At 43.8% G+C, this 17995-nt stretch overlaps 1 protein-coding gene across 10 annotated transcripts in view; it reads left to right on the plus strand.

Moving 5' to 3' along the window:
• PRICKLE2 (prickle planar cell polarity protein 2) overlaps nt 1–17995 on the plus strand; it is a 305604-nt gene that overhangs the window by 242825 nt on the left and 44784 nt on the right. For all 10 annotated transcript variants that reach the window (XM_044754525.2, XM_014859291.3, XM_070492429.1 and 7 more), the window contains 3 exons: nt 10923–11036; nt 13912–14049; nt 16974–17177. In XM_044754525.2, coding sequence (XP_044610460.2) covers nt 10923–11036; nt 13912–14049; nt 16974–17177 — 456 coding nt within the window. The remainder of the gene's footprint in view (nt 1–10922; nt 11037–13911; nt 14050–16973; nt 17178–17995) is intronic.

A 17995-nucleotide genomic window follows, 5' to 3' on the forward strand; every position in this document is an offset into this window, starting at 1 on the left:
GCAGCAATATGCTCAACTAAAGGATTATAGGAGCTAGGTGTAGCTACGGGGTTATAAATAAAAGTTGGTTAGTACTTCCAGGATATCTCTTTAAATGTTATTGACCCAACTGGGAGATAGGTCTTTTGACCCTTGCCTTTCCCCATTTTCTTGCCTGGAATATGAACATGATGGCTGGAGCTCCAGCAGCCTTTTTGCAATTTTGAGAATAGATGCCACAAATACTTAGGATGATGGTACAGAAAGATAGAAAGAGCCTAGATCCTTCATGGGTTTTAAAAAATGCCCTATCAGCCCTAGACCACTATACTCAGATCATTATTATTAGCAGCCCAGTGCAATTCTAATCTCCAATGTTGTTATTTTCAATAATAATACTGAACTGATAATTATATAGAGCCTTACAATTTGCAATGTATTTTCATTCTCTTGTCACCTTAACTCCTCACAACTCTGTGAGATAAGTAGAATTATTCTAGTCTTAGAGATGAGACCACTGAAACCCAGAGAATTTAGATAACTTGGCCAAAGTTGCAGACTTAGCATTTGTCATAGTCAAGACTCAAACATTAGAACCATCAAATGCAGTCTCTTTCTCCTACACTGTAGGCAAATATTAACACAGTTGATGTTTGAGTAGCTATCCCAGACGTGGAGGATCTTTTTTCCTTTTTTTAAATAAGAAACACTGACCTACTAGAATACAGTTGGCCAATCACATCCCAGCTTAAAAAAGAAGAGTATTATTAAGGTTTGGGGTGGAGTTTTTTGTTGTCGTTTTTCTTCTTCATGGAGATACGATTTGTCAATTCACATCCTTTTTAACTTTAGAAAGAAAAGAAGACACCTGTCAATACATAATGACTTTAAATGTTCTTCAGTCTATATTATGCCTGTGGATTTAAAAAGGAAACAAGAAGGAAGCAAAGGCAAAGATATATAAAGAAAGGAGAAAATTCTGGAAGATGGAGGGAGGAGATACGGAAAAGTCTAGGAGACTGAGAGCTGTAAATATTTTGAAGCATATGTCAGCTGAGGTAGATAACTTGGCTTATTTGCTTAGAACCAATGAAGACACAGTCAGAGTTAGACAGCAGATGGGTTGTCATCCTACTCTTTGAACGTCTTTAGGTGTTTACAGCCCTTCTACTGTTCTTTTTTTTTTTTTTTACCTTTTTTAAAGAGAGTTTGCCAAAGAAACTGACTGTGTAAGTTTCTACAGCCAAGTGCTGGAACTGACTCATATGGTGTCACAAGATCCAATGTCAGTTTTTAAGAATTTTGTAAGCCAGTTGTTAAATTCAGCCATTTTAAAAACTTAATTATATAAACTTAAATTATGTTAAAAACATGGGTAGTAAATACTCAAAACTCATCACTTCATAATTACTTCCTTATATTTCGCCATCATCCATGCTCTTGAAGTCATCTTGTCTATTATCTCCACATGGTGGACCTACTCTATAATGGTACGACACCGTGCATCGCTTCCCAACCCCACATCAATGACGTCACATTGGTCTTTTGAAATCAGCCATCGTAGGATTGTTTCACACCATGGAAATTGGCAAGTGCTGCAAATTTAGGCCTTCGATTTATTATTTTGTGAACTTTGTAGTGTTTTTGTCTGCCTCTGATGGCTTTTGCGTTATTTTAACTTTGCTTTGCCGTCATTTGCCGACTTGTCTTATACAGTCTACTAAAACATGACCTCAGTCACCCAGGGGTAGTTTCTTGTTCATATATGTGTCCTCTCCCCACAAGCACTCAGCAGTTCCTTGCATTTAGTAGAACATCTTAGAGTGCTCGGGCTGCCATGATGGAATACCACTGACTGGGTGCCTTAAACAACAGACATTTATTTTCTCCCAGATCTGGAGGCTGAAAGTCCAAGATCAAGGTGCCTGCAGGGTTGGTGTCTGGTGAGAGCTCCCTCCGTGGCTTGCAGACGGCCACCTCCTCGCTGTGTCTTCACAAGGCCTGTCCTCTGTGCATGCGCTCTCTTGGGGTCTCTTCCTCTTCTTATAAGGACACTAGTCCGTTCTGATTAGAGTCCCACCCTTATGACCTCATTTAACCTTTATTATCTCCTTAAAGGTGCTCTCTCCAACTACAGTCACATTGGGGGTTAGGGCTTCAACATACGAATCTGGGGGGAAGGGGACACAATTAGTCCATAACATAGACATTTATGACTTGCGCATTATGTTTCTTCAAAGCTAAGAAATACAGAGCCCTCACTGTGTGCCTGTCTCTCTGCTAGTTACGTTATATCATTCGAGCTTTATAGTAATGCTTCCAGGTAAACATTATTGTCCCCATTTTACAGATAGAGATATTGACTCCATAAGAGATAAATTAACTTACCCAACTATGTGCAGATGTTTCCAGTATTCAGACTCAAACGACGTGACTCCAGAGTCTAAACACTTAACCACTGTAGGAAACTGCCATCCTGCTTTTTTTCATACATGTGTAAGTGTGTATTTTATCTAAAGGCAGTATTGAAGCTGTCAACAAAAAAAGGTAAACAACTGTTGGGGAATTTTTAGGAGGGTATAGATGCAAATGTGTGGGCATTCTGCAAAGAGTCTTGTGGTAAAATTGGGGCAAGGGAGTCTTTCTGTAATTGTAGCTTAAAGAGAAAGTGTTTAAACTCCAAGTTCTTCCATTTCTGGGACCTTTTCTTTAAGACAGGATAAAATAAATAACTGTCAGATAATGCTCCAAACTAAATGGAAAGTATTTTGTAACTAAACATTGGAGTTTAATATTCTAAATAAAAAATTTTTAAAACTAAAAGATTTGAAAGAGAGTGAGCACATGTGAGCTAGCAGGCATAGGAGCGGAACAACTCCCGTGATTTTGAAGTGCGGTACCTGCTTAGGACGTAGTGTGACTATTGTCTCCAATTTGCTTGAACAAAGTTGACTCAACGTGAAAGGAGTTCTCTGGCTTCAAATACAAATGAATGTTGCTTTTGTCCCTTCCTCTTAAAGAAACAGTGCATTGACAGTTAGTCATCCTTCTCTTAGCATCTCCTCCATCACATATCTTTGGTGGAAGAGCAAGTGCTTTGATGGAATGAAAGGGAAGCTCTGTGAGTTTTACTCTTGTTCCTTCTGAAACCTCACCTGTGTTTTCTCTTGCTGCATGTCCCTGTCCAAATCCTTTGATAAAGCAGAAAGGCAGAAAGATGAGATCTGAACACAGCATGCATTCATTCAGCAAACATTTGTTGAGTCCCTACTGCTTGCCAGACCCTCTTCAGGGGGTAGGTAGTACACAAAGTCCCAGGAGTTCACCTTCTAGAGGGAAGAGAGAGAGAATGAATGATTCGATTATGCATCAGTAACTGGTAAGTTCTTTGATGAAAAGCAGGTTAAGGGTTTATCAGTTTCACCACTATTGACATTTTGATCCAGATCGTTCTTTATTATGAAGCTGTCCTATGCATTGTAGGAGGTTTAGCAGTATCCTTGGCCCAGACTCGCTATATACCAATAGCGCGCACACACACACACTCCCCAGTTGCAACCAAAAATGTCTCCAGACATTGCCAAATATCCCTTGGGGGTCAACATTAGCCCCAGTTGAGAAGCACTGGTCTAGAGAGTAAGAGGTGGGGATGCTGATTTGTTAGGGTAGTCAGAGAAGACCTCTCTGATGAAGTAACCTTTAAGCAAAGACTGGAAGAAATGAGGATGGGCGCCGTGTAAATATCTGGGGGAGGAATGATCCCAGCAAAGGGAATGGCTAGTGCAAAGGCCCTGAGGTAAGAGGAATAACAAGGAGGCCACTGGGAGCAGAACTGAACAAGAGGAATTTTGTAAGTGATATGGTCAGCTGGCTCTTAAGGAGGCAAGACCATGACCCTATAGTGAGGACTTTGGCTTTGAGTCAGAGGGGGATGAGAAGTCACTGGGTTTTGAGAAGAGCAGTGCCATGACCTGCTTTATATTCAGATAGGGTTGTTCTTGCTCTCAGTAGAGAATCAACTGTCGGGGCACAAAGGTGAAAGCCGGGATCCAGAAGCAGACATGGCAATAATTCCAGCGAGCACTTAGTGATATCTCGACTGGTCATGTAGGGGCTGAGGAAGGTGAGCGGATTCTGCATATGTTTCGAACCCACATCTGCCATGGTTTGCTGTTGAATCAGACACTGGGTGTGAGCAACGAAAAAAGTCTTTGAAATACTCTTCTTTGAAATACCCCAAATGAGCTTCTCTTTCTGATTTTTGATCCTAGTCCTATGGGACCTTCAGCATGATGGAGACATCGTTTAGGCATTAGGTATTAGACTGTTATTTCGTAAATTACTTCCTGATTAAACCAATTAAAGTTATATTGTGTGTCTCCAGGAGAAAAGGGAAGGAGCCAGACTTGGTACGATTTTACCTCTTAGGCGCCACTTAACAACGCTTTTCTGCTATTGCTGGGTAATGAAATTCTGGCAAGTAGGGGCAAAATGAACCAACAGGCCCTCAGAAGCAGCCCATCGCCACTTGCTCGCAGCTGTAACGCCACCCGATTGTTCTCCGGGTCCCCATTTGGGAACGAGCGTGCAGTTTTCATAAAAAGCCCCACGTGCCACAGATTCAGGCAAGCATCTTTCCCTTCTCTGCCTTCCGAGACCTCGGGTGTATTCTAGATATTGCCTCCCCGAATGGAGATAGAGGAACTAAGGTTCCAAGCTTCTCAAACTGCAGGAAGGGAAGAATGTGAAATAAAGGCCCCATCTTCTCGTTAGTCTCTGGGTTAAGATGGGCTTTTATAAAACCCTCCAAATGCATCAGCCCACATCTCAGGTTACACTTCAGGAGTGTTTGCCATCAGCTTGTTTGCCTTCCTCTTAACCCAGTGTTTCTCCTGGTATGGTGTGAGCTGGTTATTAGGAATGTAGAACTCTAGGCTCCTTTTCAGACCCAGAGGGATGAAAATGGGAGAAACGTCCAATAAGAGCTTCAGATGATTCTGGAATATGTTAATGTTTGAGAACCACTGCTGTATCATTTGGGAATTGCATTCATTTCCTAGTAATTGAGACTATAACTAAAGAAATAGTTTCTCTCTCTCATTGGTAAAAGAAGTTGAGAGAGGGGCTGGCCCCATGGCTGAGTGGTTGAGTTTGCGCGCTCCGCTTTGGCAGCCCAGGGTTTCACCAGTTTGGATCCTGGGCACAGACCTAGCACCACTCATCAGGCCATGCTGAGGTGGCATCCCACATAGCACAACCAGAAGGGCCTACAGCTAGAATATACAACTATGTACTTGGGGGCGTTGGGGAGAAAAAGAAGAAGAAAAACAAAAGATTGGCAACAGATGTTAGTTCAGGTGCCAATCTTAAAAAAAAAAAAAGAGGGGCTGGCCCCATGGCCAAGTGGTTGAGTTTGCGTGCTCCGCTGCAGGTGGCCCAGTGTTTCGTTGGTTCAAGTCCTGGGCGCGGACATGGCACTGCTCGTCGGGCCACACTGGGGTAGCGTCCCACATGCCACGGCTAGAGGGACCTACAGTGAAGAATATACAACTATGCGCTGGGGGGCTTTGGGGAGAAAAAGGAAAAAAATAAAATCTTTTAAAAAAAAAGAAAAAGAAGTTCAGAGATAGGCAATCCAGAGCTAGTATGGGGCTCCATGGTATGCTTAGAAACTTCTATTCTTAAGGCTACTTCATAGTACAAGATGCTGCTGGAGCTCCTGCCATTCTGTTTACTTTCCAGACAGGAGGCAGGAAGAAGAGGGAATGGACAGAAAGGGCCTTTGCCAACTGCTGGGCCTCCTTTAAGAGCTCTCCCAGAAGTCATGTCATTACATGTCATTGGCCAGAATTTATTCGCATGGCCACTCTTACCTACTAGGGAAGTACGGAAATGTTGTTCTTAGCTGGGCATACTGATGCTCTAAGTAAAGTGATGTTATTCTTATTAAGGAAGAAAAGGGAAATAGGTGTGGGTGGGCAGCCATCTCTGCCACAGCCCCCTTACACCATCATGCCAGGTATTGTGGAAAGACTATTTAATTTGGAGTACATCATTTCTTGTTACTGTCAGTTTATTTTGGAGTTCATATTTTATGGAGAGCACCAAAGGAAAACGTGTTCATCATTTCTGCTGTCAGTCATACAGACGTATGGGGAATCTACTCTGTCTGGTTTTTTTCTTCTTTCTCACCCATATGCCAGTCTCTTCTTGATAAAGAAGGCCAAGAATCCATGGGAAAAAAAAGAGAAAGAGGTGAGGAAGCCGAGCCCAAAGGTGGCTCTACCACCTTTCAGCAGTGTGATGCTCAGTCTAATGAGTATGATGTACCAACCTGCAGGGTGTGGGGAGGGTCCATGAGATACTGTGTATAAAGACACTTCAAGCGTAAGAGCTACTCAATGAATAAATACGTTCATTGATCCCTTCCTTCTTTTCGACGGTAAAGGACGATTGAATCTGGATCAACCACGAAAATCTGACTTCTTTGATGGGTTCCCTCTCTAAGAAAATAGGGATACTTTTGAGATGAAAAGTGTTCACCCAAAATTAGGAGTTCTCCTTCTTGCCAGAGCTGGTGGAACCCTCTTGCTTAAGTATTTATGTAGGTGTGGAAGGAGACACCTGCAAAACTGAGTGAGACTGAACAGGTTCTCCCCCCCGCCTCTGGGCCTCCTGGATCCCTTGGAGAAAACAGGAATCCCTCCATTTGCCTGGCAACCTCCTGGGGTTGGCTGTTGAGGGAAAAGGCTTGGATAACTCTCAGACTCTCCAAGTGTGGTCTCTGGACCAACAGCAGGGGCATCACCTAATCACCCAAGAAGTGTTTGGAAATGCAAATTATCGGGCCCTACCCCAGGCCTACTGAGTTAGAAATCTGTGTCTTAATAAGCCTTCCAGGTGGTTCTGATGCAGGCTGAAGTTTGAGAACCACCACTCAAAATAAACCACTTTGCCCACTTTCTTTAATTAGTACACTTTCCTCTCCAACATGGAGTCATTGACTCTAGCTTCCATCTCCGCCCAGGCAGAAATGCTGTCAAATGTACAATTCCGTCTAACAAGCCCAGTCTTTCAAATTGGGCGAGGCCTTGGTTTTGAAGACTTTTTTGCACACTGACTAAAGCTCTTACAATCCGTCTGACACAGACTGAAGTTATTGCCAAACCTCCCCATTGGGAGTAACACCTTAAATAAAGGCCTTCAGCTATTCCATTTCCATAAGCCAGTTGATTGTGCTCCAAATGCTCTTGTTCATGGGGAAATGTACCTAGTCCGGCTTCACCCAGGGCACAGTCACAGGCCACCTCTACCTGGGAATGTTTAAGGGGAGCAAAGTTTCCAGCACATTCAACTGACCTGCTTTTGGAGAAGTGTACTCCATACACACAGGAGGAAAAATAAAGTTATCAACACACCAGGTAATAGCTTGGTGATGATCATCATTGACAAAATTCTATTGGATTTGCTTATTTACTCGTAAAAATTAACAAGTGAAACATGTTTGGGCTAAAATGAGCAATCTGCAGGATTTTCAGAGGTGGTGCCAAATTTAATTTTTATAGTGCCAGAAAGTATACTAAATATTTTCCCCTTACCATTGGTTCACTTGGTGTTTGTTTTGGGCTATACAGTAGTTTATTATGAAGGATGCCAGAGGAAAATGCACGCAGCATTACTGTGTTCAGCCGGAGACAGATTGGAAATTCAAGAGAGGGGTTTCTCCCTCCTTCCCATCCATCTGCTAATCCCCTTTGCTCGAGGAATTGTTTGGAAAGTCCGGCTCCTAAACACCAGGAGGAGACAAGAAGCCAACCTGAGAGGGATTATTTTTTCTCCTAGACTTGAACAGGTTTGGAAGAGGAATGGAAGTGGTGAATGGCCAACTCATTCTCCTTGCTGAGAGCAAGACAGATCACCTACCACATGAAATAAGGTTGTGAATTAATATTGTTAGTTAATATAAGCTGATTTGTTTTAATAACGGAAGCATCTCACTAGGTAAGTTTTTAAGTCATCTGCCAAATTATTGGTTGCCTTGTGAGAAATTATTTTAGCACATTCTTTATTCGAGGAATTATTGGTAGACTGGGAGAAAGGACACATTTTCAGTGGTGGTGATCAGTAGACTTGAATTATAAAAGGCAACACAAGATGTCCAGCCAGGAAAGATAGAGCTATGTTCTCAAAGAGTAGTTGCTGCCTCTGTTGACTGAAGAATTCAAGGTCTTCAGGATGGACCAAGATATTTATTTATCTCCTAAGTATTTCTAGAGTTCTCCATCATGGCTGCCCTCAGCTTAACCCAATCATGTTGGATTGGGACTTCTTTCTCTTCCAGTCTTAAAACCATGTGAAAGTTTTCCCATCCAGTCTCCAGGTGTGGACCTTGCCCAAGATGGCTTAATCAGGGTCCTTCTCTGGGGAATTTGGAATTGAGCAAAGCTAGTCAGTCTAGGATAGACTCTTGAACTGAGGTTGTGTAAACTTAAATGTTGTGGGAAACCTTAAGCTTTGAGAAGGTAAGACTATCTGCAGAGAGAGGATAGAGCAGACATATGAGGACACTGGTCTTAGAGAGATGAGAATCCCTTACCAATCGCCTTCCAGTGGCAGGTTCCATTTCCTCATGATGCCCTACCATATTGCTGGGGTTCTTCAGAAAACACCACATTTTTATAATAATTGGCCACTTTTTTTTCCTCTGAAATCAAACTAGCTTAAATAGCATTTTATTGCTTGCAACCTTCTTTCTTAGACTAAGATGGGGTTTGGTCTCACTCTATAAGCCAACAGTGTTGCCCTACCTCTCAAAATGGAAGAAAGGCCAAGAAAATCTAGATTGTTCCATTTGGAGTATGCCAGGATGGATAATATGCTTATTGCTATGTGTTCCTGTTATTTATTATCATTGAGGGCCACATGCTTTGTCTGTGCTCTCATTTAATTACCACAATCTTGTGATGAGGATTCTGAGCAGATGTGTAACTTGCTCATGAACACAGAGATGGAAACTGACAGAGCCATAACTAGGGGTTCAGATCTACCTGGCCATGCTGCACAAGGTTCAAGGAAGATCCCATCTCAGTGAGCCATGGACAGTATCTGACAGGGCTTGGCTCAAGGTGACAATTCCAAAGCGCTCTCGGGGATGACTGCTCTGGGCAGTGAAGAGAGGGGTGTGTGAGTAATGAGGAGCAATTGAGAGGAGGGTCAGTGGAGCTCCAATTAGACTCTTCATTATCAAGCATCCACAGTGATTCATTTGGTGTAAGCATTTGGCCCTCATGTTCTGTAACTATAATGGGAGTGGTGAGAATGACAAAGTAATGTTGCAATAAGGCTTTTCTACAAGCACTCCTTGACTGGTGAGGCAAAGCCCATTCCCCAAGACATAGAGACTGGCCCTGCTTCCTTGTATTTGGCAAACTTAGCAGATGAGACATACGGTGCACGGATTCTCCTGAGCAAGAAATGGTATGCTAGTCTAGGCTAGGATCATCATCAGCTTCTAATCCCAAATGAACTCATAATCTGGGCTTTTATGTCTTCTCAGAGAGAGTGCTGGTAACCTGTGGGCTGCCCTCAAAACCTGGAGCTGTTCCTTCCCTTCCCAAAATGTGGCTCCCTGCCGGGTGCCTCTGAGGAGGCTGCCCTGTGAATGCCAGCTAGTCTGTGGGAGAAATCTGTTTATGGTTGCCTTTGGGGTTTGATTAAGAGGGTGATATGCACATGATGGTGAATGGTTAGGATCATTTGTTATGAAAGTAAAGATGGCTTTCACATTTTTTTTTAAGTCCTTGTCATAGCAAAGCCTTTTTCCTCTTCTAATATTTGTGACTTAGTTTCTGGAGATCGAAGTAGACAGAGCTTTTGCAACTCTTCACCCCAGCCTTCCCAGAACATATGTTCATATCCACGGCTCCCTAAACTCAAGGGAATTAGACCAAGCTTGTGGCGGGAGATAGATCTGATGATTTAAGAACCCCAAGTCTTCTGTCTTTTCCGTTTTGTTGAATGAATGCCTTGTTTCGCAAGAGCTGGTCATGATGCTAAGAGATAGTTGAAAAGTATTTTCCATGATGTCATCTGAGCTTGTGGGGTGTTTTTGTTTTCTTTTTTGTTCCTTTTTTTTTTTTTCCTCTCCTATGTAATAGTATACCTTCTTTTTTGGCCAGTTTTTTCTGTCCCTAATTTTACACACAGCTGGATGGTATGATGTCTGTTTTCTTTTCTCAGGCAGAATTAGGTGTTTGGTGTTTTCCCACGTTGTCGTTAGGGTTGAATGAGCCTCAAAAAATGCAAGAATCTGTCCTAACAGTCGTAAATGGGAGCATTCAAGGATGTGTAAAAATACTCAGGTTGATAATGATTTTTAATGACACAGTCCGTATCCCAGATTTAGTGACTCTTTTTCTGACACACGTGAGCCGCTGCCTTGCAAAGAGCTGGAAACCTGGAGGGCTTTGAATGTAGGTGGAGGCTGAGGGACCCAGCAGTTCACTGAGTGCCAACTACTGGCTTTGACTCCAGTGCCGAGGCAGGCGCTGACACATCCCTTTGGCGAAGGAGGCACATTACATGCTGGAGACTAACCGAGAAAATGGTAAAGTCAGCTCTCGGGGGAGTCTTTGAGAAAGCCCTACCCTCCGGCTTCACCAGCGTGTTTGCCGAATTCTCTTTTTCGAGGAAAGTTTCCTGGCTTTATTTTCCCCTCGTAGAAAGAGGGAAAGCTCCAAGATGTGGGTGATTTGTTCGCCTCTTTCTTTAAGGGTGAATTTCTCTGCAGGCAGTCAGAAACTCATATGCTCTTGAGTTTCTTGAAGGGTGGGGACCGTGGGAAGTCGATTGTGTCCTCCTGTGGGAATCGTTTGCCCAGGAAGCGGGAATGGGCGAGAGGTTTGAGTGAGGAACAAGTTACCTGTGTACTTTCCATCCTTCAGGTTCACCAGTACTATAGCTGTCTCCCAGAAGAGAAAGTTCCTTATGTCAACAGTCCTGGAGAGAAACTGCGAATCAAGCAGCTATTACACCAGCTGCCACCACATGACAATGAGGTAAGGGGCTGGAGGAGCCTTAAGAAGACTTTTCTTAGAACCTTCTGTGAGTTGTTACCTTCTGTGATAATGAGATCTCCAAAGAAACACTCTGGCAATTCGTTTTAGGTTTTAGCTTCCTTAATTACAGCCAAAGAAACTGTCCGACGCCTCCTGGAGAGTGTTACCGAAAAGCGGAATCTCGTTATGGACTGGCTTTGCCTCTGTGCCTGGCACTACTAGCTATTTTGGGCTAACCGGGGAGCACTAAAATTTAAAATCTCAAGTCCAGGCTTTCTTAGTGGGAGAAGAAAGTGCTGGTTGCCCCAGTACATTAGACGATTGAGAATTCTTGGGGCAATTCAGCCCTTGCAATAAATTTCTGACTCTTGTGAATTTTCAACATCATTTCATATTAAATGAACTCGCACATTTTCCGTGTTGTGCTGTAGTAGAGGCAACGTGTCCAGATTTACTGCGCTGAACATCTGTGCTTTTATCTTTTAAAGTCTGACTTGCCACGGTCGTCATTTGTACTCTTGAAAGAATGGCTTGCAAGCTATCCTTTTTTCTGAATCTAGACACATGGCACTGTACGCAGGCATTTGTTATCTTTGAAGTTAAATTGATCGTACAGGGAAGTTAGTAAATACACTTTTAAATGAGCATGATGCTTGAGGGGTTTACATTTGTAAACTAGAAATTAATTTTTAAGTATTTGGATTTTTAAAATAGTAATCCTATAGAATTGAATTGTCCATTTCACTCTGATTGCATTTTAAACAAAATCATAATTATAACTTGAAAGGAGAGAGAACCTCTTCAGAGAGCTGGACCCCAGCTTTCTACCAGCTGTCCCCACCCACGAGCTGGATCCCAGGGGAAATGAGTGAGTGCTTTTTTAGTCTTTAGCTTCCCACATTTGAAGTAAAAAGGATCATTCAAGAGCCTCAAAAATAAATCGCGTAAGTGAAGCTAAAGCTGAAAAACTGAAGTAACTCCCTAGAAAGAGAGCCACAATTTCCTTTTCTGTTGTTTATTTCAGACTTCAAAAGGCAAATATAAATAATGCTTTCTCCTTTAAAGTAGGGAGCAAGCATTGTAACCTGATGCCCAGTTAACGAATTTGGAAGTGAAATTACGGGTTTTTACAAGCTGGAGGGGTGTGCCTTTCTTAAAAGCGTGTCCATAAAATGTCAATGGTATAACCATTTCTGGGCTGTTTGGGTCACTGTAGTTCTCTCTCTGGGACATCCACATGAAGACTTTTTTTTTTTTTTTAACTTTTTTTACTTGATAGAGGGAAGTGATCTGCTCTCCTCTGCTTTTAATGATTTATTCTGTTTACTGTTAATTGTGGTTTCATGAAAAGAGACCTTTTTAAATTCCTTCTTCTTATTGGTGAGAATTCTTTACATGTGACCCAGTAGGCCGATTTCACCCGTTTGACATGACACTTTTGAGGACAAAGAGTGATTCTAAAGTAAATATTTGATCATTCTCTTTTTCACCCAGATAAGACAATTTTAATATATACAGCTGCACCAGTTTTCAAATTAGAATGCTGGTCCTAGTTGAAAGCTTTCCCTCTAACGTTCTGCATAACAAATCATCTGAGCGATTCAGTTAACCTTTCTGATGCTCAGATTGTTCAAAAGTAACACAGGATGTGGGTCAGATCCATGTTTCCCAGAGTGTGGTAGAGACATGGCTTCAGGTGGTACATGGACATGGCAGTAAATAAACCTGAACCACATCATGAGAGAGTCACTCCCTTTTAAATTGCATTTCATTCCTCATGATTGAGTGGTTAGTAATCCAGGGGGAAATTTCGGTTTGGGCTAGCAGGTAGCTCACACCCCTCCAACTCCTACTAGTCTCCATTTTAAGTAACAGCATTAAGAATCTCCTTCAGGATCGCCCACAAGCAAAAGTAGCCAGCTAGAATCTAACAATGTGGTTTGTTCTCACTCTATTTATTTTTTCTGTTCGCCTTCTATTTTTTGCAGGTGATATTGATTTTCCATTTATAATCATAATATGCTTTCTTTTTAAGAAAATGTTTTCAAGTAAAAAAGAAATTGAGTCAGTTTTAAAACCAGTGTTTAGTAAATACTAGTTCAAGATTATGGCAAAATTCCTAAGGTGAGCATAAATAAGGGGCGAGAATGGGAAATAGCAGATTTGAATATCTTTCATGTCCCTCCCTTAATTCTGTGAGTTTCTGTGTTTAACAAGAAGGAAAATATCTTATGCAAGTTGATGCATTAACCAAAGCTCAATGGGCAGCCCTTTTCCTCCTGCACACAGATAAACACACAGGGATGTCCCTGAACCAGCACAGGGACGTCTGGACCGATCCTCACTCTCAACCCATTGTCTTCCCATTTTCCTAAAATGAGATGCTCAGAAGCCTTGAGCATGTTGACCACTATTCTGGCTCGCTGGCCTGGAGCCAATCTTTGGTGTCCAGAATCACTTACGTGGGCACATGGAGTTGAAAGTATCAGGACCCCACAATCAATTTGAAGATCCAAATCAATTTGAAAGAAGGAAAAAGTCCCAGATCATAACCAACACCAAAGCTATCCCAGATGGTTTGGATCTGAGTGTGGTGAGCAGAGTCGGGCAGGAAGGATGAGAAACGGTAACAAAACATTTATCTTGCCCAAGACTTGGGCTCTAGAATTTGGAGCCTTCAGGAAGCTCTTTTGGCTGTCAACAATCTTAGGAGAGACTCACTTTAAGTAGCCCCAAGCCTGGTGGTGTTAAGGTGCAGGTTAGGTCTATACAACCAAATGGGAGCATGTTTCATGTGAAAACTCTGAGGCATGAGTTTTGGGAATCCTAAGGAGCGAGGGCAGCCTCCTCCATGCCATTCTCTGTGTCTGTTCAGGTTCGATATTGCAACTCCCTGGATGAGGAAGAGAAGAGGGAGCTGAAGCTCTTCAGCAACCAGAGGAAACGTGAAAACTTGGGCCGAGGGAATGTCAGGCCCTTCCCGGTCACCATGACGGGAGCTATTTGTGAGCAGGTGAGTGTGGATTCCAGAGAGTAAAGAGGGATTGCTCTGGCATCCTTTCCCTCATTCATTCATTCACAATTATTTTATTGAGTGCCTACTTTCTCCCAGGCACAGTTCCAGGCCTGGCGGATAACAGCAGTGAACAAAATTTGAAAGCTTGATCTTGCCCTTGTAAGGAGTTACGTTCTAGGGAAGAAGTCAGACAATAACATAAATAACATGAAAAAATACAACAGGGAAGGGGGTTAGGAGTGCTAGGAGGTGGCAATTTTCAGTAAAGTGGCTGAGAAAGCCCCACTTAGAAGGTGGCTTCTGAGCAAAGATACGTAAGAACTGAGGGAGCAAGTCATGCAGATCTCAAGGGACAGAGAGAACAGCCAGCTCAAAGGCCCTGAGGCAGGAGGATTTCTGCTGTAAGCTGGCCAATATGGTCGGGCAGAGGGAGTGAAGGGAGAGAATTAGCAGATAAAGCAAGAGTTTGTGGAGGGCCAGCTCATGGAGAGTTGTGTAAGCCATTAGAAGGAGATGGGAAGCCATGGGAAGGATTTGAGCATTGGAATGGCATGATGGATTTATATTTTAAAATGAGGCCTTTAGAAAATGGAGTTTTCCTGGACCACTGGTCAGCCTCTTTTCTAAGATCATCCCAGGACTAGTGCCATTTCAATGATAAATGACCACCTCCTTGGGTTTGAGGGATCTTTAGCAAATCCATGAAGCCCCTTGCATTCTCCCTAGGACCTCACTCAGCTAAAGAGTCTGGATTTGTTTTTCACTTCTACTCTCCTGTAGAGTGCTCAGGTCATGGTGGAGGAGGGTTTTAAAGAAAGCAGGATGGGAATCCAGCCTGCCTGGCTTCATCCTGACCCACCTCTTGGCCACCAGAAGCCTTCCAGTGCTGATGGCTTTTTTGGTTCTTCTCAGCCTTGCTGCTTTTTGTGCAGCCCCATCTGACTCCTTAAGTTCTTAAGGGACCCATCCAGGTGCTAAAGAGAGATGACCTGGATCAGTGAAGAAAAAACGAGATACTGCCTGAAGGGAGTGGATGCCATTTTGAGGCCCTTTTGGGGATTTCAGAGGGATAAGGAGAGTAGGTTCAGATGGATGGAATGGAGACACTACTTACTGAGGGGAGCCAAAGGACCAGAGATTTGGCAGTGGGGTCTTCATCCTTGAGACCCACCCTTGAGATGCACGTGGTCAGTGGTTAAGATGTGGGATTGTGTGTGCTCAGTTCAGGACATCTGCCACTCTCAGATCAGTCTTGGGGAACCAGCCCAGCTGGGGTCACCTAAGACAAAAGGAAGGTTGGGCCTTTCGTGGGCAGATATGGAGAGTAGTATAGAATAATGACGAGACCATGGAGGCAGAAAAACATAAGTTTGACTCATGTTTCTGACAGATGACCTCGACAGCGTTACATTTCCTTGGTTTTGTCATCCGCAAAATGGGGATAATAAATGCCTACATAGTAGAATTATGGTGAGGATTAAGGAGGATTCCATATTAAAGTAATTCAACAAGGAGGCCATTAGACTGGCGTGGCTCTAATGCCTTGGTAGCTACACACACAAACCAAAACCTAAGCCAGAGTCAATGTACTGGAATCCAAGAAAATGAAACTTAAGAACAACCAATTGCAGCCAACCAGACTTTCCCAAATAAGGCAACCCCTTAAGCTATAGTCATCAAATAATTGCCTCGCTTTGCTTCTGCATCTTCTCTGTAAAGTCCTCTCCCCAACCCCCTGTCCGTGGAGCACTCCTCACCACCTCACATTGACACTTGCTGCCCAGTTCGAATCAGTCTTGGAGCAAATAAACCTGAAAACTTGAATGTGCCTCAGTTATCCCTTCACAGTGTGCGTGCCTCAGCTCTAGTGACGTTACCGTGAAAGGCCTGGGTAACACTTTCTGTAATGTAGTGTCTTTCTTTTGTCTGGTCACTCACATGAATGAGCCCCCAAAGACTGTTCCATGAGATCTTTACCTCATTTTCTGTGAAGTTGTTCAACCCATATGATGTCCATGGTGTGGGAATGGTTTGGAGGTAGCTTTTCTACTCTTCAAACATGGTCCGCAGAGCTCAGCCACTCCATGGGGCCATAGTACTAGACCCTCAGGCTGTGACCCTCATGGCCAACACCATGGTCAGCACAGAGCCTCCCCCTGGACCTGCTGCCTCACACTTTACTCCTCCCTCAAAGACCCTCAGGCCGTGTTGGTCTTATCCCAACCGTAAGCATGGGTCATGAGGGATTCTGCCTTGTTCCCTTCTGGATGGGAGAAGGATGTTTGGAAGATGAGTGAGGAGATAGGAGAGGGAGAGGGAAGAAGATCTTTCCATGGCCTGGTCTTAGACGTGGTGCCTTCTCAATCAAGATTGTGTAAAAAGATGTTAGAGGAAGCAGGCTAAAAGCATGCCTGAAAGGCTTGTAGAGAAGATAGTTAAAGATGGGCATATTTTTATGAACCCCCTACCTCCACCCCACAGTGCAGGCCCCACTCCCTCCCATGGCCCCATCTTTCCACTCTCCACCCCCCACAGCCTGCTCCTCCTGGTGTTAAACTTGGCTGTGCCTCTGCATGGAGTTTGGGGTATCTAAAAGATAATGAGACCTTCACTCTGTGTGTTTGCCTCCTGCCTGCTGAGCATCTCTGTGTTGTTATGCTCAAAGAGTTTTTCTCCTTCCCACATTTGTGAGTCCTTATTTTCTCAGGTACTTGTCTTCAATCTTACTTGTTGGCCCTAGGAAAGGAGAGTGGGGGGAGGGAGAAAACTCTGTCCTGCCACGTATGTAAAGTAGGTAGCATAGTGACTAGTTTGAAAATCAGTGCTCGATAACCAGCTAGTGGTGGTGGCGGTGGTCGTTCATCCTTTGTGCGTGGCGCTGAGAGATGGGGACTGGCGTTCATACTGACGTTTCTTCACAGTGCGGAGGCCAGATTAATGGCGGGGACATCGCTGTGTTTGCATCTCGAGCCGGCCACGGCGTTTGCTGGCACCCACCGTGCTTTATATGCACTGTCTGCAACGAGCTCCTGGTGGATTTGATCTACTTTTACCAAGATGGGAAGATATACTGTGGCAGGCACCACGCGGAGTGCCTGAAGCCGCGCTGCGCAGCCTGCGATGAGGTCAGAGCACACTCCCTGGGGCATGCAGCCCTGCCCATCACCCCTCAGTTTGCCATAGCCAACATGTTGTCCTGTGGCTTCCTGCATTGAAGAAAACCATAGGCCACCCCACCTGCTTATATCAACCCTTTCCAGAGAGCAGCCCCACCCATCCTTGGTTGCTCGAATGTCCAGGATTGTGGCCCACTTTACTGAACGTGGCCGTCTCCTGGGCCTCCAGATGGGAAGACAGTTTCTGGAACTGAGGAGATTCCCAGGTGGCATACCCCTGGCACCAGGTCAAATCAGAACTCTTAAAAAAAAAAATTGAAAAAAGGCTTTGTGCAGCTCTAGATTTCAGGCCAAATCCCAGGGAGTAATCATCAGTAATTGTGTGTCACATGTATCTTAAAATAGATCTGTTTCCTGAGATTCCAGGGGACAGATTGGTTTGAGAAGAGAAGAAAATGGGGAGCATTATTTGATTCTCCCACAATTTACACAAGTTCTGATGAGGGGTCAGGAGGCAGACGGAGACTCCATTTGGATGCTTCTGCCCCATATACTCTAAGAGGTACTTGAATTTGCTACCCCCAGTGAGAAAGCAGACGGGAACACAAGGCCCATGCCTGAAGCACCAGAAGCACACCCAGTGTGACCCGTAAGCTGAAAGAATAGAAGACCTGGTTCAGCTTAAAAGTTTGGAGCAGAGAGGAGAATGTTCTAAACCTGACCACCTTTATGGGAATAATTTGGGGAAAGGTCTCGGATAGGGGTTTTGTCCTGCACAAAGTAGACTTTTGGTTCTATCTGACCCGTGAACAGCAATGCGGGGCGCC

Source organism: Equus asinus, chromosome 21 (assembly GCF_041296235.1).
Source record: "Equus asinus isolate D_3611 breed Donkey chromosome 21, EquAss-T2T_v2, whole genome shotgun sequence".
In the NCBI taxonomy this organism is placed as follows: domain Eukaryota; kingdom Metazoa; phylum Chordata; class Mammalia; order Perissodactyla; family Equidae; genus Equus; species Equus asinus.